Source organism: Varanus komodoensis, unplaced genomic scaffold, assembly GCF_004798865.1.
Source record: "Varanus komodoensis strain SLA01 unplaced genomic scaffold, ASM479886v1 scaffold85, whole genome shotgun sequence".
Classification (NCBI taxonomy): domain Eukaryota; kingdom Metazoa; phylum Chordata; class Lepidosauria; order Squamata; family Varanidae; genus Varanus; species Varanus komodoensis.
Genome location: NW_025336543.1, coordinates 1,339,440 through 1,366,192, shown reverse-complemented (window position 1 = coordinate 1,366,192; position 26,753 = coordinate 1,339,440). Strand labels below are relative to the sequence as shown.

General features: G+C 39.1%; 1 protein-coding gene across 14 annotated transcripts in view; it reads left to right on the top strand.

Annotated features, from left to right (window-relative positions):
* Positions 1–26,753, top strand: part of ERC1 (ELKS/RAB6-interacting/CAST family member 1) — a 212,469-nt gene that overhangs the window by 163,405 nt on the left and 22,311 nt on the right. For 9 of the 14 annotated variants that reach the window (XM_044417005.1, XM_044417012.1, XM_044417009.1 and 6 more), the window contains one exon: positions 17,629–17,730. In XM_044417005.1, the coding sequence (XP_044272940.1) occupies positions 17,629–17,730 (102 nt within the window). Of the gene's footprint in view, positions 1–17,628; positions 17,731–19,007; positions 25,170–26,753 lie in introns of those variants that run through there. The other 5 variants (XM_044417014.1, XM_044417015.1, XM_044417020.1 and 2 more) reach the window with 1 other exon arrangement.

Below are 26,753 nucleotides of genomic sequence, written 5' to 3'. Positions count from 1 at the left end.
GTTAGGTGATAAGTGGCTGGAGAGCAGCACTTGTGAAAGGGACCTCGGGGTACTGGTTGACTGCAGGCTAAACATGAGTCAGCAGTGTGATGTGGTGGTCAAGAGGGCAAACGCCACCCTTGGTTGCATAGCCAGAAGTGTGGCTTCTAGATCTAGAGAGGTATTACTACCACTCTACATGACTCTGGTGCGCCCGCAACTGGAGTATTACTTTCAGTTTTGGGTCTCTCATTACAGAAAGGATATAGTCAGGTTAGAGTCAGTGCAGCATAGGGCCACAAGGTTGGTGGCCGGTTTGCAAGGGATGGGGTATGAGGCGAGACTGAGGGAACTGGGTCTCTTCAGCCTGGAGAAGAGGAGACTCAGAGGGGATATGTTGGCGACATACAGGTATGTGAGGGGGTGTCACATGGAGATGGGTAGAGACCTGTTCTCCCCTGCAGAGGAAGGCAGAACGCACTTCAACGGAGCAAAGCTCAGGGAGCCAAGGTTCCTTTTGGATGCCAGGAAGCAATTCCTGACAGTCAGGACCCCGAGGGTGTGGAATGGGCTTCCCCGGGAGGTGGTTGAGGCCCCATTGGTGTGGGTGTTCAAGGATAGGCTGGACGTCCACATGGTGGGCATGTCGTGAGCGGAGCCGGCTGGTGCCAGAGGTCAGACTAGATGGCCCAGGAGGCTCCTTCTGACTCGTTCTGTTTTCTGTGTTTCTATGTTTGCTATGTTTCTGTTACAAGCCCCTTATCATATGGTTAAACTGTTCAGTGTAGCACCATGGTTCAGCAGTTGTTGTCATGTGTGGCAAGGTGCCAGAATGTGCAGGACAGATTATAGCTTTGATGGGAATTCAAGTTCAGACATTGCAGATGAGATTGTTGTGGATTCTTCGCAAACTTCAATATCAGATCCAGGTCAAGTAATGTCTAGGAAGCAAGAAGAGGAGATGTTAGTCCAAGCTGGGGTTAACAGCCAACTGGTACTTGGAACAGGAAGATAGCATAAAAGGTGATAGAGTTGACAGTTGGATTTGACAGGAGGCCTGGTCTACCAATACAGAACAGGCGGTGGCAGACATACTGTGATATGTTCATATATGGAAAGTTCTGAGTCTTCTAGAACTAGGCAGTGGGCTCTTGTCACCCCAGAAAATTCTAACTCGGGGTAGTCCAACCTGTGACCCATGGTCTGCAGGCAGCCAAGACCTTGTTCTGCAGCCCTCTTGCTGCTCAGAGCCCCGCCTCCAGTTCTCCCCCAGTCTGTATCCCAACTATGGCACAGGCATGATTGCAGTAAGCTCTCCCAGGACCACCAGTTCATTCCCTTCAAGCACGTCAGGCTGATGGCCTTGCAAGAGCTCACCCCAGCAGTCCCCTGACCACTTCAGCTAACTCAGCAGTAGTGGGTGGGGCATGCTGGGGAGAGTTCGTAGGCTCAAGTACAAGAGGCTCAGCATGCCAATTCCAAGAAGGAAGGCGGGACCAGGGGGTCACATGGGGGCAGGGGTGTTGCCTAGGTGGGAAAAACAAGGAAGAATAGGGTGGGCCATCCCAGAGGAACCATCATTGTGCCTGGGCTGTGGTCAGAGAAGGAGCTGCCTGTGATCCCTGCAGAGATCACAGGCCCACAAAGTGTTCCTTTTCCCTAACCCTAACCCTGTAGCAAGTGAGCCCAGGCTGTGGAGGCCTGTAAAGCTGTTTACAGTGCCAGAAGCAGTAATAATTTCCAGAAAATTCTGATTAGCACAGAGGGACCAATATATAGTATCTTATTAAAGGCAGTTTTATTTAATTGTTGGCAGAAAATATTGGTGTTTGTCATACCTAACCATGAGGTCACTACTTCGTTTCCCATCCTGAACAATAGGTGTTAGAATTAGATTTGTTTTCCATTTGAAAAATATTATGCTTCATTGTTATTTGTCCCAACGCCATGAGCAGGAAGAGAAAGAGGTTGGTTCAAGACAAGAAATATGGTTCTCAGAATAATTGAACACTGGACTATCTTGTCATGCAATCTGGCAACAAGCAACAATAACTTGAGAGCATGCAAGTAGTCAATGTACTCAAACAGTACAATACCAATTGTCATTATGTAGCAATTCATGTCTCAAAGTTTCATAATGTCAAAGATGAAGCTAGAGAAACTCTTGTTAAGGAATTAAAGTAGAAATTTACTCATTAGGCATAACTCTTTAAAAAATGGACCTCTGACCAGATATCTGCTTGTAAAACATCATTTGTTGTAGCAGAATCAATTGGGCAACATAGGAAACAGTTTCGAGATGGTGAATTTGTGAAATCCTGAGCTCTAATTATGGTCAAAACCTTTCATGATGAAAAAACAGCAAAGTCCTTTTCACATCATCAGTATTGTACCAGTGTTTATCTGAGAATGAGACAATCTGCATGAGAAATTGAGAATGAAGAATATATTTTGATTGCTGTTGACAAGAACACTGATGTGACAGACACTGCACAGCTCATGATATATATCCGTGGCATGCTCAGCCCTTTCACTGTGTTTGAAGTGCTATTAGCTGTGGTTTCTCGGAATGACAGCAGGAGAAGATATCTGCAAAGAAGTTGTAACCATACTCAATAGAATTGGAGGTCTCTTTGTTGGGGAAAAGTTCAAGACTTGTGGGTTTGCTTCAGAAGCATGGCATCAAGTGTCCTTTCATTCCGGTATTATCCATCAGAAATCTTTTTGTACCAACCAGATTTGAAGGATGCCCTGAATACGTTCATTCTGATCACTCCTTCATCGAAAGCTAAAAAAGCTTGATATAGAGTATGGAGATCTTCTCTTTCACTCTAACATCTGCTTGCTTAATTCAGGGAAATGTCTTGAAAGAATTTGTTGCAGTCAGGAAAGAGTTTCATTTCATTTTTATTTCTTTTATTACATTTGTATGCCTCTCCATAGCCCATAGGACTCTCTGGGCAGCTTACAATAGAACCCAAAAAAGTACATATTCCATAAAAATACAGTAATACATTGAAGTGATACAATTAAGCAATACACTGTTTAACTGTAAGTGATACAAAATCAAACAAACCCAAATACAATAATATAATACATAATTCAATACATAATATTAATACATAACACAATATAATACATAATACAATACCCCCCTCACAGACAAAGACAAAGTCCCAACCAGGAAGAGTACCCAGTGTGGCATGGCTCCCTCTTCCAGGCCGGCTCCCTTTGAAGTGTCTTTCTTCTCCCCCTCCTCGGCCGCACTGTTGTTTCTCCCACAAATGGCAACACCAAGTGAGGTCGAACTGGAGACCATGGGGAGAGCATTGGTGGCCCCCACGCTGGTCTTCGGCGGGTGAGAAGTGGCAGCAGAAGCAGCAGGCAGGTGGTGGATGGCCCTCGAAGCATCCACAAGAAAAAGAGCCCAGTCTCTGAGGTACCACCCAAGAGGCATGCCTGGGCATGCTGAAATGTAATTCTGGAGTATGATTTCTTGACTTGACTGAACATCACACTCCTCGCTCCTTCTATTCAGCAATCCCAGAACAATCGCCACCTCAACGGTGGAATGCAGAGGGAACTTCATGAACTTCAGGCAAATCCAAGCCTTACACAACAGACTGGAGCAGGTGCAGACTTTTCAAATTACTTTCAGAAGAGCAGTTCCTATTGCTTTGTGATTTAAGGCTTCACATACTTGTCAATGTGTGGCTCCACATACCACTGCAAACAAGCTTTTTCAAACATGAACTTCATCAAGTCCAAAGCTCGAAAGAACTTAACAGACAATTCACTAGAGGGTTGCCTAAAAATGTCAACAACACAATCAAGGCAGACATCAATCAGCTTGTAAAGAGCTTTCAAGCTCCAACATCCCATTGAAATTGCCAGGTAAAAAAAAACCAGCATATTTTTATTTGTGACTCCAAAGCAACCATTTTCCTCCATATGTATCTTTTCAGTCTGAGCCTGTTTTCTGGCACACAGATAGTTTTGTGTCTTCACACTCACAGAGGAAGGTCCATTTTCAGAACTCATAATGGTTTTCTCCCTCATTTAATGGTTAATATATTAATTGTGTATATTAAATTAAATATTTTCCAAACACTTTAATTTACAATATGGAAATATTCATTGTGCAGCCCCCAGGTTCTATGTCAGAGTCCTCATCTGGCCTTCAAGGTATGAAAAGTTGGACCACCCCATTCTAACCCTTCATCCATGAGGACAGCAACTGAAAGCATTTGTTTGGAATATTCCACCTATGATTAATATTATTGCACTTGTTTGTGTTATTCTCATAGGGCAAAGCCTCATTTTGTTAGAGCATTTTTTTTCTTTGCCTTCAGCCTGAGTGCTATGCTACAGCAGGTTAGGGTCTCAGCTGTGACAACAAGGCCTTGCATTCAGATGGTTTGAACTGCTACAACACATACAATTTAGAACCTGTAAAAGCAGAGTTAGATAATTATACTGCTCTCTCAAGTTCAACTTCATGTCATCTAATCGATCTTTAATTCAGGTAGTTCACTAAGATGTCAAATGGAATCTCCCCAAATCACCATGATCACACTGCTGTTTGTGTTACAGTGTACAGACACAGAAACGAATTGCTGTTTGTAACATTTCAACTTCTGTCTCATATGTCTGGTAGATAACCAATATTACAACAACTTTTTCAATATGAGTCCTGGAAAATGTAGATGTCTTACTAAGTTGAAGAGTCAGTTCTTGCTATGCAGAGGGAAAATCATGCTTTATCGAATTGTTGTCTCTTCGCAAAGATCCACAAGTAAATATAGTAACCATAGCTGAGGGTGGAAGCTGATTAAACTATTAAAACCCAAAGTATTTTAATTGTTTTGATTATCATGCCGACACTGCTCTTTTTGAAATGCTTTGTTTTTATGGTTTTAAATTATGTGCCTTTTCAAAAGCAGCTTATACACTTTTGTAATAAATGGATGAGAAAATACTAGCCTTCAGTAGATGTGATAGGCAAAAATACAGTATTTAGAGTTGGTAAATATTTGGCAACCTGATGATTGGGGCTAGTAGAAGGATCAACATCATCAGCATATGCTGTTTGTGAGCTGCCCTGCAGTGTCTGGCTAATCACTGTTCAGAAACAGAATGGTGATCTAAATGGGCTGTTGTCCACATTCCATATTCAATTTCAGTGTTCAAAAATTTGATTTAGCTGAAAGACCTCCTTTACGCTGCCTTATGAGTCTCTAGTGGTGTGGGGGGGCACATAGCAAATTCTTCTACTATATGTCTTGTTCAAGGAACTCATGTTCAAGAAAGTTTGTTAGTTCAAAGTTTGTGAACATAACACTACATCAAGGTTATATCTGAAAATGAAGCAGGAGAAGGAGTGCATGGTTAGGGGAGTGGGCCACATACCTCATGTGCCAAATTGGTCAAAGTATAGCATTTATGTCAAGCTTTGCTTTCTGATATTCTCTGGTAAATTGACATAGATCACATATAACAATGTTCTTTATTTCAGTTGATCAAGTCACACAGATCAGCTTACCAGAACTCTTGGCAGAGCTTGAAGTATTTATAATGTTCAGTAAATCAAACAGCCTAGCTATTGGTCCATTGCTTTGTTCAAGAGATAGTCTCAAGGATAGAATTCATGCATAATCAAACAATAAATTACATATCAGAGTCTTAACACTACAAGATGGTGCATAAGGGTTGAAGGTTCACAATAAATGAAGGCAAGAAAATATTCCAAACAATAACATTTTCTCAGCAAAGACTCTTCAGCCTGAACTTATATACAGAGTACACCGCTAAATTCTCTCTTTAACAATCTCTCCTGGCAGGGAATCTGGCCTATAAATAATCACTACATATGAAGGGGCATTTCTGTTCCACCCTTTTCAGTTGGCATCATAACCTGAGTGCCACAATTAAGCCCCCTTCCCCTGCAGTGTTCCCCTTCCTCCTATACAGTTCGCAAATTTTCAGGCAGTATTTCAGAGGCCTCCGTATGACTGCTAGGGTATCATCCTCCTTCAGTCTGTAATCAGATGGAAAACTAAGCCCCTAGGTCCCAAGTTTCCCATGACTGAACAGAGTACCTGATCCATCCTGCTTTAAATCTGAATCAGAGTCTGACTCTAAAGCCATAAGTTCCACAGCATTGTTGGGGTTAAATTCATCTTTTATCCATAATCACTATAGAAAGAAATTATTTGCCTTTGTACTATCTGCTTTAAATTTCAGTCTGAATTAATATAAATACTCAATCGGGTAAGTTAGATCTAGTAACCAAGGAACAAGTACATATTTTGTAGCAGCCTGTGATGATTCTTTCCTTCAGTTTCCCTATTTGTGTCAAGGTCTGGGCTGCTCAGGGGCCAGAACCAGAGCAACCACCACAAGATTTTCAAGATTGGGCCCATGCCCTGCTGAAGCTCTCAGCCTCCTAAGCAGGCAGCTGGGACATCTGCGGGAGGAGCTATATAAGAGCAGGCCCTTCCCTTCAGACCTGGTCTCAGCAACTCAGCCTGTTTGATGTAGTGCCTGCTGTCTTGCTTTCCTGACCTTTGTATTGTGCCTCATTGTCTCACGTCAGCAATGTAGGCCTCCCTGTTAGGTTAGTGCATTTCAGCTCCTGCACCTTGCCTTACTCTTGCTGAATCCGATTCCTGCTATGTATCTTGCCTTGTCATGTATCTTGCCTTGCTGTGTTACCTCAGCAATACTGGGCTTCCTGCAAACTCTGATTTAGCTCCTGCATCTTGTCCGACTCTTGCTGAGTATCCTACCTTGCCATGTAACCTGCCTCAAGGTATCTGCACCTCTGTTTGTCTTCCTGGTTCTCAACCCTTGGCTTGTTTGTGACTATGTCCTTGTTTGGCCCTGATATATACTTCTGGCTCCTGATCCTGGACTCTTCTGTGACCACAACTTGGACTTGCTATTGAACTTTGCTTTTAGACTTTGGACTTACCTTGAGATCTGTTGCTCTGGTTCCAGTGCCTCTGTCTTGTTTACTGCCACCCATGTCTGGGCCCCTGACAATTTGCATGCCTCACAATGTATTGTATTCTCATCCAGTTGACTAGCAAATGAGTTACTGTTAAAGAGAGTTTCCCAAAGATACTCTGCTTCTTTTATTTTCATGTGTATTAGTGTTTAAGCTTGGTGAAGGAGAATATTACATAAAGAAGATACAGTACTGGTATTGTTTTAATTTAAAGTCTCTAGGCATCTAGTTGGCAGAAATGAGTTTAACATAGCAATGAATTTGTAACAAAGTGCCTAATACTGGCCAAGCACTTTCAATAAATTGAGCTTCCTGTTCCAGAATGATTGTCAGTCTTCATGCTATATTTTCTATATCATTGTGCAACTGTCACCATATATATATTCTGGTCCCAGTTTAACTGCCCCTACAGGCAGCTTGTCGTCTCATCTGGTTCATGATGGAATAGTGGTTGGGAGGCCTGTTTATTTGGGGATGGAAGGGTGGGTAGGACTGCTTCAGGAAACAATCCTAAAGGCTGTCTAATGAAGTCCAGATGTTCTGTTGAGTGCAAGCCAGAACAGTTGGATTATAAGTTATAGTTGTGGCCTGCTACATGTATGGAGCAACACCCTATCTGAAATTAATGTAAATCTAAATCAGTGGTCCTGCCTGTGTACAGTTTATCTATTAGGTATGTGCCATAGCATTTTCTCAAATCATTAAATGCTGATTATAGTGTATCACAGTTTGAAAGCACTGGTCTGCAGGTTTGCATTGAAATTAGAAGTCATTGAGAGGTAGATTTTCTCATTATGTTTTCATGCATTTCTGAGATTTCCCTTCACAAGTTCATCAGGGGCAAAGCTCCTGTCTACATGCTTATCTTTATTCAGAGAATTCATGGAGCAGTGGTAAGCTTCCTTAGGAAGGGAGCATTATGAACAGAGCAATGGCTTTTTCAAAAATCAGGTTCAACCATGTGTGTTTTCGAAAAAGGTTCAGCAGCTGCAGTTTTAGGGCATCTTGCACTCCTAAAGAGTAAATTGATTACCCCAACTTCAAATGCTTCTCATGGCTTACTTTCATCAGCAGTGATAAGTATGACTTCTGCATATAATGCCAAACATGAGTGATGTTGATAAACACAAATATAGAATATAAACAAATATCAAGGAACTGCAGGGACAGCATGAGGAAGGCTAAAGCAGGCAATGAACTGATACTAGCAAGGGATGCTAAAAACAACAAGAAAGCCTTCTTGAGCTATGTCCCAAATAAAAGACATATGAAAGAGAAAGGCATCCAGGTACTTAAAGTAGATGGCAAGGTGATAACAGATGACAAGGAAAATTGCTCAATTCCTACCTTGCCTCAATCATTTGTCACAGGAAGAGGAGACGAGATAGGCTTGTGGCGTCCCCTATGATAAATTCAGGAGGACAAGGGGGGGGGGACTACTACAGTGAGCCCAGTCATCAGTTGGATGCATCCACATTGCATAACTTATTTGCAGAGTGAGGTGTCATGTCATAGAAATGTTACAGCCTTGAAAATTCAATCTTGTGACAGCTTGGTATGCTTCACAATTAAACAATGTGATACTTCAGCAACATTTATGTTAGTGTACAATGTGGAGCATATGAATCCAGTACGATGATAACAACAAAAGAACAATATGGTGAGAATTGAAAAAAATGTCCTACTATTAAACAGCAGCAATACTACTTAGTAGCTGTAAATTATTTATAAAATAGTTTGCTTTTAAAACTTTTTAGTAGTTAAGGCAACTAGCAACTTTTTTAAAATACACAAATCAATAAAAGCTTAAAACAAATATATACATTCAGTAGGTTATGGCAAAAGTAATTAAGCCTCAAATCTAAAGATGTTTACTTCATAGCAGAAACAATGATATAAGGAAGCAACTATGACCTGCTTAGGGAAAGCCAAACACTTCTCTCTGCCCTGTCAGATCTCATTACAGTTATCACCATTTGTGGACATTTTAAACCTTAATCCAGACAAGTGTTCCTTGTGAGTAGGACTGCTGATTAGCAATAAGGATGCACTTGTTTGGGTGGTTGCAGGCCCCTCAAAATTTCCATTGTGAAATAAATAATGGCACAGGTTCCTTATCTTCTTTAAGCCTTTTAATAGCTTCACATAGAAAAATCTTTTGTCTTGACACAATTTGTGTACATAATATAGAGGAATGCCAAAACACACTTGATAGCTTGTTACAACCAGTGGAAAGCTAAAGCCATAATCTTCCTTTTGCGGCATAGGCTATCTTGAACAGGAACTATTGGAGGTCTTCATTTGGTTTTAGACTCTTTGATTTCATCATGTGGGCACGATTAACACCAGAAGCTAGTACAGTGACTAGGGAACTGAGTTACGAAAAAGGCATCTTTAGTTTAATTCTTTCCTCTGCTGTAAACTCACTTGGCAACTTTTGGTAAGCCACTGTTTCTGAACCTCAATCCATCCTCTCCGTTATGGTACTGTCCTACCTTTCTGTATTTTTAAGAAAATGTACATGAAGCACTTTGAATACTCTAAAACATTGCAGATATGCTGTTTTTGTAATAGCCAAATTTAACAAAGATGTTTAGCTGTCTGTTCTGGTAATGTATCGGTTTGCTTTCCTCTCCCACTTGGAAACCTTAAGCAGAATCCCTACTCTACCTTTGATTCTGAAACTGAATGCTAAATTTCTGTCAACTTCTGATATTAAAAAGCTTCTTAAAACTCCAAAAACCAAATGTATATGTTTTTGTTAAAATGGAAAGATTTTGCTTTATGCAAAAGTATCCTGAGAGTTTTTTAATCCATATTTTCTGTTTCTGTATCCCAAAAGGAGACAGCTTAGATTTCAATCAATTGTGTTTGACTGGAGTGAGAAGAATCTATCATCTGGGAAATCTGGATTCAAATCAGCTCTTTTTTGACCATCTGTTACAGCTTTTTCATCATTATTTCCAGATGCTTAAACTATTAGTATATTCTGATATAACTTTTCTTTCTTTTTCCCTCCCAATAATCAAGCCTGATTTGTCCTTCCCACTGCAGGCTTTCTGCCTTTTTATGAAGCTGTGGGGATTTTATAAACTTTTGGATTTCCTGATCCCTCTCAAAATCTCCAGCTGTCAATAAAACAGCCAAAATTTTCCAGCCTCTTTCTGTTAGTTCCCTCCTCTCTTTCTCTTCTTCTGCTTCTTTCTTTGATTTCTTGATACTGCTTCAGCGGGATTGTCAACCTTAGTATAGTGCTACCATCAATGATAAGAGAAAGGCATGACTTAATAAATGGTTCAAGTTTCTTTTGTTATGGGGACATTGTTCCCTTGACTCACCCAAGTGGCTATATGATGGTATGCTCTCTAATCTTAGAATGCTTCAGCACTTCCCATAATATTTGCTTAGAGAGGCTAACTGATATATTATTTTATTATTTATTCATTAGATTGGATTTATATCCTGCCTTTTTCTTTTTTTAAAGAACTGAAAGCGGTTTACATCATTCTCCTTCTCTTGCTGTCAAATTTAACCTCACAACAGCAACCCTGTGAGGTAGGTTGGGCTAAGAGTCTGTGACTGGCCCAAGGTCACCCAATTGGCTACATGGTTGAGCAGGTACTAGAACCCAGATACTTTGAGTCCCAGAGCCATGTTCTTAACCACCACACCACACTGGCTCTCTATAAGTTCTATTTCTCATTTCTGTTCTTCCCAACAGCCAAAGCTGTCAGGGTGCTTTACAATATAATATTCTATATTTTTTCTCAGTGTATAGAAAAGTCAGTTCTAGAATTGATTGCATCAGTGGCATATCTTATGTACTGAGAAACTGAACCAAGGGCAGGATTGTGCAAATAGTGGGTGGCTAGGTTATCAGTTGATCTCAATTGATCAGAGCAAAGAAAGAGTAGTCTGTACTTCAGGTGCTGAAGTAGGGAGTCTTTCCGTTTAAGGGTTAATTCTTCTCACCTCCCTGTCATGATAATGACTCACAAGCAAGAAAGTATGAGAGGAGGCAATGTGTTTGGGTATGTGTTTCCTTCTACTCGTCCTTCTCATATCCTCAGCTCAATAGTGAGGGGAATGCCAGCAGAAAGGGGACTATCCTATCCACAAAATGTTATGTATGGTGAAATAACAAAAATAACAGGCTGGTACTTAAAAGCATCTGGCAGTGACTTATGTAACACGGTTTCTCTCCTTTTTGTCTTGCAATTTGGCTTTATCTGAATTCTTTGAGACTTGATATACAAAGAAATCTTTAAATAAAAAAGAGATATGGTAATCCTTTTATCAAATACAACTTGCAGAGAAGATGGACAGGAGTTCTTTATGCCCCTACAAGGAAATTGTGATGACCTTGTACATGAACAAGAAGCCAGTGAACAAATGATATATGAGTAGCATAGACAGGCCACCATTTTGCTTGTAATCTTCTCACAATAGTTGTTTGGAAAGATAAATTTGCTGCCAGTTTGTGTCTTATATGGGAAATACAGTGTGTGTTGTTGCTGTTAAAGCAAGAGTTAACTGGTAGTACTACAAAAATAGCTAATAGGAATTTAAGGCCATGCCCAAATGTAAAAGCTTGGAGTTGTGAAGCAAGACACGGCTTCTTTATACATACATTTGTCTCATCAGATCTACCTAAAGGAAAGTTCTGGATGTTTGATAAGAAGTTCACTGTACAGTGCACTGACTCACCTGGAGGAGCGAGGCATTTTTTCAGTTCTTTAAATGGGAGTGTTTTTGGCTTTGTCTTTCCTTTAAAACAAATACCAAGCAAATGCAAAATTTGATAATTTATCAAGAAGTTCTTAAAAAAAGAATCACCTTACTTGGTGCATACAGTGGAGAGGTGTAAAATAACATATGACTAAGTGTTTCATTCACCAGTAATTTTTATCTACTGATAAATACTTAAAGAATTCTAGAGATAATGAGAAGCTGTACTCATTCTGGATGAATAAACACATGGCTATTCCTCTTTCTAAGGCACATCTGTATGTATCCAGCATAGCATATCTAACCTCTCTCCCTGCTACTTCAGAAACTAGGGTTACTGTGCTTCTCCAGCAAATATTGCAAAGGCTCTCACCAGAATTAAACAGTAGAACTGAGACAAGTCTGTACTCCTTTTTTTAAAAATTCAGCCAACTTTAATTATATCTCTGCTGGAGGCACAAATAGTTTTGTTTCTTTAAATAATGTTTCTATCAGCACTGTTTATATGATGTAGACACACGCACATTCAAATGTGCACACAGAGCTGTTCCTAGGCTCTTGAGGACAGCCTGTATTAAACTGACATTGAGCAGTCCCCATCACTTTAGAATCCAGGAATTTGTATCTTTTACTAATTTTTTTCCCCCTGCAAGGAACAGCTCCTGGAATTTGGGCTGAGCGTGGGGGTGAATGGTCTTTACTGCCTATACAAGACCCTTTGAAGCCACAGGCAAATTGCTTGGTCATATAGTAACAAAATGTTGTGAGATTTGCCGCCTTTTCAGTTAATTCTTAGCTGCCTCTAAGGTTGTGCAAAGATTTCTTTTTCTTCCTTGAAAACAACATGTTGAGATTATTGATAATTTTATTAAAGTCTGAATAGTTCATCTGCAAATCAGTTGTGTCAGAACAAGGCATCCTTTTTTGGGGTGTGGTATGAGAGATGATACAAAATGGTTTTAATTGTCTGAAACCACTTCACCATACTTTTATGACAAAGTTTTTCTCACGTCTCTAAGTAATTGTCACTTCCTCCAGTGTTGTTAATGAAGTTTCATTAGACAAACTAGTCTGCCTTTAAAGTATCTGATGGCAGCCTCAATCAATATTTAAATAGCAGTTTCAAGTGGACAGCCCTGGAATGCAAGTCTTCATAACTTGCATAACTGTTAAATTGGTTGGTGCAATTCCACTTTACATATGGAAGACAAAGGTTAGGGTTTTACCCAACCCAAAATCAAATAAGCACAGCTTGTGGCACACCAAACCAAAAATAGTCTTCTATGCATGCATTATCCCTTGTAACGTGCTTGACATTACCTCCAATTTTTACAGCCATGGAAAACATAAACAGACTCATTTAGCCCCTAGATCACCACCATATAAAGCTGGTCTCAGGATTTGGCACTTTTGGGCATTCTTTAAGACCCTGTATCCTAGTAGGTGCCCTCTGCCTTTTCGTTCTAAATAGCTCTGCCTGTTCACCTGCCCTCTCCAAGTTACAGCTACAGTTAGGTGAGCTGTGACAAGAGCAGCACTATCCACTTACTTTGCCCTCTCTTTCTGGGAAGGTAGCAGACTGGACCAAGGGGGAGAGAAAAATTAAATAGACATTGGTGGCAAAGGCAAGGAGTTCAATTCAGGCCACACAAAGGTCTCCCCAACCCTGGTGCTGACACTGCCTCCATACATAGCTAATGGACTATGTTTGGATAGCTGTGCCCCAGGTTATGGGGGCCAGCTTTAAACTATCCAGGAGAGGTGAAACTGAGCTGAGTTTCATAAATTTTAATCATGAATTTTCCCAGCTCCATTCACTATGTTAGCACTGATTATGTACCACAGGCAGCTATTTAATCATTACTATAAATTTTCATCATCTTACATTATTGTTTTGCCTCATACTAGATGTAAGTTTAGATACATGACATTATAGCTACAGCAGTGGCCCATATTTTTGTATATGCTTCCTATCATTGAAGTATGTGTGACAGCTGAATTGTATCTTAAAACCTCTACCTGCAAGCTGAGCTGCACTTCTCAGCTTTCCTTCAGTTGGCAAAATACCCTGTGTTTTGGATCCAAATTGCCTATTTTCATTACAGTAATTTACTTAGTGCTAGAAACTCCAGATGAGGAAATTGAAATTATAGGCAACTTTACTGACACATCATTAATTTTAGTGCTGTTTAGATCTTCTTGACATGTGTTTTTCGGAATCCCTTACTTCAGCAGTTTCTCACACTTTTCTGAAAAAAAAAATTCAAAAAAAAATAAGAAGTATCCTGGCAATTAGTTTAAAATTTGATATTGTGAGTATATGAAAGAAAATCCAATGATTTATCCTACTATAAGATCTATAGTTATATATAATCTGATTCAGTAATCAGACATCTCACTCCATAGTGCCGTGGTTGTACACTGTAATCATAGCCATATCTGATTTTGGGATAGCATTGTAGTTCACAGTTTGTATTTTGGGATTGTTGGGTTGAAAGGCGTTCACACCTGTAATGTCAGTTTCTTCAGATATTTCTGAAGAAGTTCACTCGTTGGGTCAGGAGTACAGATCTTATTCCCCTCAATTGCCATCATATGAATATGCTATACAAACAGCCCTGAAAGCTTATCTACCTATTTCTTTACCAAATTCTCTAAAAGTTTCTGGACATAGTCTGTTTAAAAGCATCCATTTTAGAGATGAAATAGCTTTGTTCATGACTTTGAAGTACATGAGCAACAGTATTGTTTGTTTGTTTATGTTTATTAGATTTATATCCTGCTTTTTTAAAAAAAGAACTCAAGTGGCTCTACATCATTCTTCTCCTTTTACTCTCAGTCTTATCCTCACAGGAACAACCCTGTGGGGCCAGGCTGAGAGTCTGACTGGCCCAGAGTCACCCAGTTGGTACCATGGCAGAGCAGAGACTAGAACCCAGATTGCTTGAGTCCCAGACTTGCACTCTAGGAGCAACATGAAGTCATGGGTAGTAATCAGGCAAGGAATAATTTCTTCTTTGACCGTTTCTTTCTGCACTTTCCAATGGTTTCAAATACAAAGCTTCTTGTATGGCGGTGTAATGTAGGCAGCTGTGTCAGGGAGGTAGCTGCTTTTAAGGTTGGATAAATCTCTAATGTTCATAAATAGTTTATCTGTCAAGGGCATCTCACAGAAAGACAGGCTTATCAGGTGTCATAGAAATTCTTTAAAAGTCTGTTGCACAGGAATTCTTTTCATTGCACCTATGATTTTATGGAACCCTTGCTGCAAATTTAGCATCCAGATAATTGTGTGTTTGTGCGTGTATTAGGATACATCATACAAAGACATAAGTAACCTTCACTATTTTTGAAGCAGTAGCCACTAAAGCTCCAGACATCACTGCAAGGGCACCCCCTGCACAGCTATACATGGCTTATGTCATACCACAAGTTTGTAGTTCCAGTAAAATACTTCCCATGTTTCCTTGCTGTTCTGGAACCTTATCAAAGTGTTTTCCAATAGCTGTCCTTATTTCCCGTACTATCATTCCAGTCATTTACTTTGCAAGAGCATGAAATAACACATTCCCTTAATTTAAAGTTTTGTGATTTGGGCTTCCCCCAGCTGTATCTTTTTTTTAAAGAAATGCTTATGGCTAACCCTTTTGAAGGAATTCTTTGTGTCAACTGCGGCATCATACTACCACATCTAAGAGTGCTCAGCCACAGATACAGCAGGTGTTTTTCTTTTATTTCTCGGCTTTGTAAACAAGAACTGAAATCTGACAGTGTCTACCACAATGGTATATCTTTATTTCACACTAGTTAAGTGTCCAGTGAGGCAACAAGCTGTAATTCAAGATCAAAAGAACACGTCACATCTGATGATTAGTTTGTAAGATTTAGGAGGCTCTATAATAGACACATAGACATAATACATACTAACTGAAGCTGATTGAAGACAGGAAGCATAGCAAAACATTTTTGATATAGAGAAACTGGAAACCTACCACTCTCATACTGGTCGAGCTTCAAACTAATAATCCCAATTTAATACCATGACATTAGTCCAAGTACAAGCACTTACTTCCCTTATTGATGGCCAGGTTCTGTGAAGCTATCCTAAGGTACAACTCTATGCATGTTTAGAGAGAAAAGGGGCTACAACTTCTAATATGCCCCTGCTAGAAATTGTAGTACTTTTTCTGCCTAAACATGCATAGGACTGCACTTGAAGATGACTTATTTTTCAGAAAGAAGGCATGCAGAGATCCCGTCACTTGTTATAAGCATATTCTTGCCCATCATAAGTTGTAGTGTCAAGAAAACCTGAGAGACCAATTTATCATGGGCTGCTGTAACTGGTGACAGAGCCACTTTACAAGAGTCGGGGAGCAGGAAGCATGCTACTCATTTTTTGCAAAAGGCAATGATTTCTTCCTCAAGTTTTATATTTTTGGTACTTTAAAATGTACGTTTTTATTTATTTTGTCAGGTTTTAGCCAGTAAAAGTATTGACATGATGAAGTTGCCTATCAGCGAATTTGCACACCTTTTCAAAGGACCAGGAGAGAAATAACAAGAGAAATGTGTGACCCAATAGCTTGCCAGAAGCATCTAAATTTGGATTCCCTGACACATTTTTCAAAATCAATAAGATGTACACAAATGTAATTTATGCACAGGTACCAGTACTTTTCAATTCCTGGTACCTGTGCATAAATTAGCCTGTATGCAGTTTTACTTTGTCAGTCAGTTACTTACCCCACTTTGACACTCCCTGGAACAGCTGAAACAGGGAGATGGACAAGACAAGAGTACAAATACTGTAAGAATACTGTACAGGATACAGAAAGGATACTGTAAGAATGCACTTGTGAAACGCTAACAAAAATGTTAAAATTATAAACTTTGTTCCACAGTTTTCAGGAGCTGAAAAAATAGAAAGAAAGGCAACCCAGTTGTGCATTTTTGGGGCTGTCTCTCAAAAAAAAAAAAAAAACAGTGAACAAAAAAGTGGTAGTACGTAGAGGAAGGAGGGGGAGACAAGGCAGGTTCTTTTAAGAAGGGATACATGCTGGACGCAGCTGGAGGACTGCTGGTACCGGAGGGGTGAACAGTCTACAATAAGCCAAATCTTCTGCGTGTGACCACAGCTACCATGCATATCATTTTGAACTTTTCCTCACAGGAGAATGCTCCAGACCCCTGGTCATTCTAGTTGCCCCTTTCTGCACATTTTCCAACTCAGCAATATCCCTTTTAGTGCAGTGATTGGAACTGTATACACTATTCTAAGTGCACTCCCACCATAGATTTGCATAAAAACAGTGTGATGCTCGCAATTTGATTTTCAGTTTGTTTCCCAATTGTGTCTGACTTGGGTCTTGTCTTTCTCACAGCAGCTGTACACTAGGTCAACATTTTCATCTAGCTGTCTGCCACAATCCTAGGATATCCTTTTGGTCAGTCATCATTCGCTTAGCTCCCATCAACTTATACTTCTCTTTTCCCAACATATCATACTTTATATTTGCTTAGACTGAACAGAATTTGTCAGCTTGATGCCCATTCTTTCAGTTTGGAGAGATTGTTTTGTATCTCTCTTTGTGGTTTCACCATGGAAAATAGATATCATCAGCAAACCTGGTCACTTCACTGCTCACTATTAATTTCAGATCATTTCTGAATAAGTTAAAAAGTATTGCATGCAGTACAAATCCCTGTGTGACTCCACTGTTTATATCCTTCCATTTAGCATTCATTTTTACTCATGTTTTCTGTTCTTTAGCCAGTTACTGCTCCAGCCATGATCAGTACTTAAAAGGAAAGGTCTGTCCCTCTCCTCTTGTTTTGTTTAATATATAGTGCAAAAAATTTTATAATTTAGAAACTAAATAATTAGTGTTCTTGTTTCATATCTCTTGTAGACTCAAAACCGCATGAAATTGATGGCAGATAATTATGAGGACGACCACCTCAAATCATTGTCCCATTCCAACCAAATTAATCATAAACCCTCTCCAGATCAGGTAAGTTTGTTTTCTGTTATTTTTAAAGGTGTCTTCATTTTCTGAAGTGTGCACTCATGTACAATATCTGGGACCCAAAGCAGCTCTTTCCAAATGGGGTTCAAAAAACTACCTTGCTGTAGCTATCACAGGGAATTCTCTAAAATTAGAATTCCCATTTAGCAAATAATTAATTTCAGTATTCCAAATGTCATTTTTCCTGGAGAAGTTTAATTGACCTGTTGTTCTTGTGGTAACTCCAATGAAGAGCATTTTAAATTATGTCTTCCTATGGAAACTTAAATGGTCATCCAAATTCATGACCTTATTAATGTGGCCTGTCACAGACTTTTCCCTCACAAACCCAATGAAGCTTGACCTAAACAGAATCAATTTATCATTTCTAATGCTTACTAAACTGAGATATGCTTTGGAAGGCATCAAAAGGCTTACCAAGCAATATAGATAACATGAGAAAATTAGCCAGTTAGAAAATAGCTCATAGCTTTTCCCATTCCCTTTTAATTCTAAAACCAAGCATACTTTGGATTTGGAGGGGCTACTTCCTATCCCTTTCATGTAAAACTGTAAACCTGTGCTGTGGAATGATTATGGAGTGAAATAAAAAATAGAAGCCCCAAAAAAGTGTTTTATATTGAAGGGAGAAGCTAAGAGAGGCATGGCATATTGAGAGTGCTTTCTTCAGAATTACAAAGTGCTAGAGTAAAAAATGAAGGATCACTTGTAAATGTACTCTCCTAACTACTTCTTTTCATGTTGAGCTTTAAAATTAAGAATAAGCCAATCAGTAGATCAAAACTTCCATACTATTATTAAGAGGTGTCAGCCCTAACATTTCTTATGATGGAGCAGCATTGATGTTACAAATTAAAACAATGTACTGCATTTCTCAGTTTCCTGGAGTACAGAAGGATATTTGTTTTGCACAGCAAAAGGCAGTTAAGGTACCTTCCTCATGGGTAATATGGTTGAAACACAAGGTGGTAATTGTTTAAGATGACAACTGTCAGATGTGACATACTACAAAGACATTTTTTCACAGGATTAGATTAAATATACTTTAAGCATGTTTAAATATAATAAATTAAATGCCTCAGAATAATTCTAATGATTCAAAGTAGTTGAAAATAACCAAACAGAAATTACAAGGAATTAGTGGCTACTTTTTCCTACCACTACAGCGTTATTCTTTTGTGTGGTTTAAATACTAACCAACTCTTTATTTCATTCCCATGCTGCTCTGGGGCTTTTCCCCCTTGTCTTCTGTCAACCAATAGGATGAGGAAGAGGGTATTTGGGCATAGCCAATCTGATGCTCTTAGTTCAGCCATTTTGTTCAGAACGGTGAGAATCAGCTTTCTTTTCCAGTAGAAAAATTTCCCATGGTCTCTCTTGCATCTTGCTTTTGTGTGGTTCATGAGGTTTGGGTGTCTTTCCTTTCCCTTTCTAATATGGTCTTTGCATGCAAATGTCTTCCCTATTTATGGTTGTATGTTTTGTTTTGTTTTAATCTACATTAACTTGTTATGTTTTGTGTTGTTGTAGGAACACACTCCCAGGGGCATGTGATTGGATTTATATGTAAAACAACAGCATGATTCATTTGTGATTGGGGAAATATATCCATAATAATTTAATAGTACAGTTTAAACCAAGTAGCCACTATAGTATTTCCAATTAGAAAAACTTTTACTGTAAACTTACTACATTGTAGACATTAAAAAAACAGAAACAGCTTAATCTCTACCATTTAGATTATAGGATTTGAGCACTATGAAGCATGCTGTTGAGATTGCTACAAGATTGTTAGGTAACCCCAGCTACCAACAGAATTGGATTTAGAGATCAAGTAATAATTCTCCAACTTCTACATGTTGCACTTTTTAGTTCCTTGATTCAAAGTCAATTATCTGGAAAACCAAATACAGCTGTGACAGGATCAAACTTTAATTTCACAATCTAGAGATTGAATTGGTGATCCCTTTCTGGGGAGGGAAATCGTGTAATTCATGCTCATTGGTGATGTGACACCCCTTTGGAGTTGCTTCTCTGCAATGCTTTCTGTTTGTGTACGGTGTTAAGCTGTTCAAGCTGATGAAGAAGAATATAGGTGTCTTGCTGATGAATGCCAGTGAACAAGGTAACTTAATTGGGAAAAGGAGGCATTCAGAAAGGAGAAGGCGTTCAAACTGATTTTCAGTATAAAATGAAAAAAATGTGCCAGAATACTATCAAGTACAAAGAGCAATATAAAATTGAGGAAATGTTAAGTTGATTTGTTAAATATGTTGCCGTGGAGTCCATTGTTCATATTTATGTTGCTGGATCTGAGATATTGTACTTTCATGTTACTATGGAAAATGAGCTGCCACAATAGATAAATGGTAGATGACATCACTGTGACATTAGGGATTCTTTACAACTCCTTTGCTGCAATATAAATCTTACATTTGTAATCATAATAAGAAAACTCACTTGGCACAGGAAAGGGAAAGAAGAGATTAAAGTACAGAATATGAAACAGGTATTGACAAGAAAAGGTGAAACATGCTATCAGTTACTGCAGTGATAAGTTGATGTATTTGGCTTAGTGCTGTATACAAAATTCTGTAACACCTTTTAGTATGCATTCTGTTTATATAAACAACTCCATCAAGGGATCTTGTGCTTTGGTCTCCAGAGTCTTGCTGCAGCCCTTCTGACACATTGACCCTGTAGCTAAAGCCAGTCAGATGGCCAAGAAAGGACAGGACTTAGTCCCTCAATTCTACAACATATAAAGTGAGTCTCCTAGTCCCTCAATTCTACAACATATAAAGTGAGTCTCCTAGTCCCTCAATTCTACAACATATAAAGTGAGTCTCCTTAACCTATGCCTGTAATTGTTATAAACAATCTCCTGACACCACATATACACTGTAGCAACCAAGCTAAGGCATGCCATACCAATTCCTGATATACTACTTCCTTAGCCAAGAAGTAGCACTAGATACTGCTGGAGGGCTCTGCCAGAACTGTGCAGCAGGGGCAAGAGATGTCCTACTACTGAGGCCCATATTAGGGAAACTTTGCCAGTTTCATTTGAGTCTACTATTCTTTACATTGGTATGAGGAAGGCATCACCACAATGGATTACTCCCGGTATCACACAAGGAAAAGCTGAGAAGTAGTAACAGATTTTCATGTACACAATTGGTCCCATGTTCCTCCTTGCCTGTTTTTACCATCAGTGAAGAAGTCAAACCCCAAAGGTGCAATTAAACACAGAGCGGTTATTCATTTAAGGATAGTCAGGAAACTGCATCAAACAAAGAGCACAAGCATTCTCACCTCCCACAAGGAGCATGCTTTTGTTGACAATACCCAAGTTTATAAATTTCAACCAAGATAACCGTCATGCCAGTTCATACCACATGCCAGGGTAATAGAGAAGGAAATTCCCAAGCCAGCTGTAAGGAAGATACTGAACTTGAGGAAGTTGGAACATTTATGTCAACTGATAATGCTACTCTCTTCTGAGACACCATGAAATCTGTGGTTGGGTTTTATTTGATCTCAGAAGATAATGAAAGTGGACAGTGGGAACCTGATACCAGACCTACCAAATGGGTGAGAATACTTATGAATTCTGCTAAACTAGGTGGGCAATTTTGAAAAGAAATTTCAGTTTGTCACAGCAGGAAGATGCCACCATTACTTCTACCTTTTCTAATCCACACCAAGGGGATAAGGGGCCACCACCTGATAATAATGAACATTTCTCAAATTGATAGATATGTACTTGCCCAATGCATCGTTAGAGTAAGAGATTACTAGATCAATCATTTCTTAGATAAGCAGGCTGCTAGAACAGGCTAGATATAAATGTGTGCACAACTGATTTTTATACTTCACCTCCAAATCTTAGGAGAAGGACTTAGCCTCATTCCTATTCCGCATTCTCCTGCAGATTCCAGGGAAAGTTCTCCCAACTCACACTGTATAACCACAGAGTGGACCAACAGGCAACACTCTTGTAATTGAGTCACCAAATAGGGAATCTGCCTTTCCTTCACAACAGGGGATCAACTCCAAATGGGAAGAAGGGGAATGATCAGGCATAGAAACATTAGAGGACCCTGCATCTTTTCAAAAAGAGATGTGTTTATATCTTTGTCATCCAAAAGAATTACTTCCATAGCCATTCCACCAACACAACCAGAAAAGAAATAACTATCCAGAGAAACTGCAGTATTCCCAGAGCTTCAGCAAACTATCAGAGAGGTATCTTTTTCTAACTTTCAAAAGTTACTAAATGAGGAAAGATAATCACCCTTCTGAGAAAGAAGCATGCTAGTAAAATGCAAAAATGTTACACTTCCACAAATACCATGAAAGAATGTAAATGCCTCGTGTATATAATATCACAGCAATCTTATTAGTAGTCATGCCAAAAGATGGAGATGTTCCCCTTAAAAGCTAGGGTGAAAGAAGGTCTGGGGTAGCTTTAATGAAAGAGTTTGAGTTAAGGATTATTGAGTGATGCAGATTGAATATACACTGGACAGTAAAAATCTACTTTTTTACCTAACAGTAAAAAAAAAAAAAATACCAAGCCCTTTCGATTAGATTATTTTTATTAATATTGTGTCACCCAGCAGCTATTGTCAAAAAGTGTCTAGGTCTACATTAGCTGGGAAGTAAAGGTCAGGCTAGAATTCAGCTCTCTTGTGTTTACCAGACTTCTTTCCCACACTCAGCCCTGGCCAGGGTGCAAGGTGTTCTAAAGTTCACAAATGCTCGAGAACTCCAGTAGCTTCTTTGCACAAAGTATGTAATTCTTTGCACAGAGTCCACAAGCAGAACTCAACCTGCACAGTGGGTGGATGTGCAATGTGTGTGCAAGCCAATTTCTTTGACTTGCTTCCTGCAGAATGCCCAAACAAATGTGCAGTGTGAGGTGGATTTAGGGAAAAGAGAAAATGGGCTGGAATCCAGGGAGTCAAGTTGTGGAAATCCAATGGACCCTTCCCCCCACCATACACACACACACTGGATTCCTCACACATCACTAAGCTAGATGGTTAAAAGCATGCATATTTCTGGCATTGTGCCTACCAGAACCTCTCCATGGTGTTGTTCAGCAAGACCAGTAGCCACCTTGGCTACTTTGAGCACCAGTGCATGCATGACTGAGATTTGCAGGGAAGCAACTTGGAAAAATCCAAATTCTTTCATAAGACATTATATAATCAGCACATTATACCTCTGCAGGTGTCTTATTTGGTAGAAGAGTATTCCAGCCAGCGGTAGCATCCCAGTAGTCTCAGTTCATTCATAATCTCCCCACCCAAATCGTTAGTCAGCTTTCACATACTGCACTGTGGCATGCCTTCATCACACCAACCTGGAAAACAGAGCATTTTTACTAACCAAGAAGTTTCATTTTGGATTGGTGTTTGGAAGGCATCCCAACAGAACCCTTATTTTTCACTGAGTCTGTATACACACAAGTCTACAACTGATCATTACACCCTCAAGCTGGTCCTTCTCCTGTGAGGTTCTTGTCAGTTCTTTCAGATGTGATACTGTCTAAACATTTATCTACATGGTCTTGTGGTCTTTCTTATGAGTTCACCTGGGAGAATGTCTACTTGTCTTTGTTTCTGAGCGATGGCTGTGGACAGAATTGTCAAGGAAGAGCTTTGGGACAATAGAGTACTTAAATGTCTGCCATGGAATTCCTGCTTTTCCTTGGGTGGTGCCATTATGGGATGCCTTCAGCTCAACCCAGAAGAAATCTCCCTGATAAGTATCAAGTATAAGTACTTCCTTTTGTCTGTCCTAAATCTTCCATCAGTCAGTTTCATAGGATGAACCCAAGTTTGAATGTTATGGGAAAGGGAGAAAATTGTCACGCTTTCCATTTTCTCCACACCATGCATTATTTTAAACACCTCTGTCTTGTTTCCCCTTCTGCACCTTTTTTCTAAGATAAACAGTCGTGGTTGTTGTAGCTGCTCCTCAAATGGAAGTTGCTCCAGCCGCCTGATCACATTCATTGCTTTTCTCTTGCTTTTTCCAACTCGATAATGTCCTTATTCAGCTGAAGCAACCAGAAATGAGCACAATATTGTGAATGCAGATGTACAAAAGATTTGTATAAGGGGAGTATGATCTTGCTAGTTCTTTTCTATTCTGTTTCTAATGATGCCTAGCATGGAGTTTGCCTTTTTCACAGCAGCTGCACATTGAGCCAGCATTTTGATTGAGCTGTCTACTTCTACCCCAAGATCCCTTTCTTGTTCAGTCACTGCTACTTTGTAAGAAATCTTGACCAATTTAACATATTCTTCCTAAAATTGGAATCAATATTACATCTAAATGATTATAGCCTGATAGACTTATGGGAATAAATCTAGTTTGAGAACCCAGTCTAAAGCATGAAATCTAAATTGAGGAAAATGTACTACTACTTCTACATCTTAATTGAATGAAACCTAGCTGAGGCAAGAAAGGCAGAACTGAATGAGTTTGTATTTAAAGACTTAGTGGGAAAGAAACAAGATGCAGAATGATATTACAGCAGTCCACTTGTGCCAAGCAGATACTTGGTTTGTCAGTATGTTGATATCATAGTCATTTAAGAAGCTAGAAATTATTTAAGGCTGAAGGTCTAAATGAACACTTTCGTTCTATGAAAGTTTTCTTTTTTTGGATAAAATTTTACATGGGTTTATTGTAGAAAGAGTTGATACTAAAATTATCTGGAGTCTTTCCTCTAGACTAAAAAAATGACATTTTAACATAAGTTCTATATTAATTTCCAGAAAATGGTGTTTATTCTTTCCCAGTCGCAGATTCCAGATTGTGACTCTAATCTGGTTTTACTTTTGTAGCCATCACTTCTTTTGATAAGCAATAGAAACTAGTTGTTGAATGTGGGGGTGTATGAGAATATATATATTTATCATTTTGTATCTCAGGTTTCTAATTCATAACATAATAATATTCTGAATCAAAGGGCATTGCCTGCTTAGAGCCAATTCAGTGTTGGTTTGGGCTTCAGGATTATAGGGTTATTGTGGGCATATTGTTGTTATTTTAGTGTTGCTTTTCTATTGCTGTTCTATTTACTTTTGATGTATTGTTTATATTGTATACACCACCCAGAAAGCCCATTGGGCTATGGGGCAATATAAAAATGTAATAGTAATAATCCAATTGTCTCATGATTTTGTTATGTTTTGCTTAATATTTGGGACAATTTTACATGTTTTGCTTATTATTTGGGACAGTTCACAGACTATAAATATAGTAGACCTGGAAGGGGCTATAAATGCCATCAGGTTCAACCCCCTGCTGTTGCAGGACAACAATTTACACCATCCCAATCAGATGGCTGCCCAGTTTCTTTTTGAATGCCTCTAGTGTGGGAGAGTCCACCACCTCTCCAGGCAGTTGGTTCCACTGTCGTATTGTTCTGACAGTGAGGAAACTTTTCCTCATATCTAGCCTGAACCTGGGTTGTCACAACTGATGTCTTTTCCTTTTTCAGTACTGCTGAGCCACGCATTTCCCATCTTGTATCAATGCATTTGGTTTCTTTTTCATAGGCGGAGGAGTTGGCACTTCCCCTTATTGAATCTCTTTCTGTTACTAATTGTGATGCTGTTTTTGAATAACACTAAATTTAAACTTTCTTCATGTTTCTCCCTAATACTCTGACATTTGATTATTTCACTGTCTCCAACAGAGAACTGCAGTTCTGAAATAAATTAGGTAAACAGATTTTACTAAGATGCTAGCTGAATCATAGCACTGTCTTCTATTATACTCACTGATCAAGAGTAAGAATGAGTAGAGGGTTCCTTTCCAAAACTTATGACCAGATATATATTTAGAAGGTTGAAGTCTACATAGTGACTCATTTTACTGAAGGTAATCACTCTAAGCTTTCTTAGAGTTCTTTGCATGCAGACTTAGGAATTTTACCAGAGATCCTTGGCTTAGAATACTTACCGATAGAAGTGTGAAATGCAGCTTAGATTTATTATATGTTCCTACTGTAATACGTTTGTGGGAGAATAGAATGGGACAGTGTAAATTGGTGACCTGCAACATTAGGGGGTTGGACCCAAAGGCCTTCTTGGCCCCTTCCAACTCTACTATCTATGATTCTATGATAGACATACACCCATCTAGTATGTGTGCTGAAATATAATTGTGCTTTAGTCTGACAGCAAGCTTAATCTCAGAACCCTGACAGAAAGGTTGAAAGGGCCCTGAAAATATTGATAATCATACCTAAACTGAGATCACTAAATGGAAAATACCATGAAAATGATTCCAAAGACTCCCTGAAAATAAGAGCACATAAGTGATCGTTTTCTCATTGCCTTTCTCAGGGCTTCAGTGTTCTGGCATCAAAATCTTTCTAAAGACATGGAATGAAGTAAAATCTTTTGCTGTTGCACTGCCTGAATTCATCAGGAACAAATGACAGTAGCTGCATACTTGAGCATACCTTAGCATAACTATTATCATACTTCATTGTTTGGTTATATAGGTTTTTAAAACTATATCACTAAAAATATAACTAAATATCTGTTGCATCTTGTAAGACCTGACAAGATTTTGTGGTTCCAAACCCACTAAGCATTATAAAACTGTATTATCATCATGGAACTCTTTGCCCTAATTCACATCCCAAAAACACTTTGTTTCAAAAGTATTTAAGTGTACTGCCGGTTTCCAAAACAGTGGAGGAAAAATTGACACAGAAAAACAGCATTTGATGTGTCATTATCTGATCTCATTTTGCCCTTCACTCTATAACAGCAGTTCTGTTTTGCTTCATCCATGGAGGAGCCAAACTGCTTTTGAAATGAAGGCACTCAGAGAAATGAGCAAAACACAGGGTGCACAGTAGTAGTAGTCTTGCCTTTTGTCTTCCCACTTTGTATTTTATTTATTATTTATTTAAAACATTTTTATGCTGCCCCCATCGTAACGAAGCTTCAAGGCGGCTCACAACAGAAACA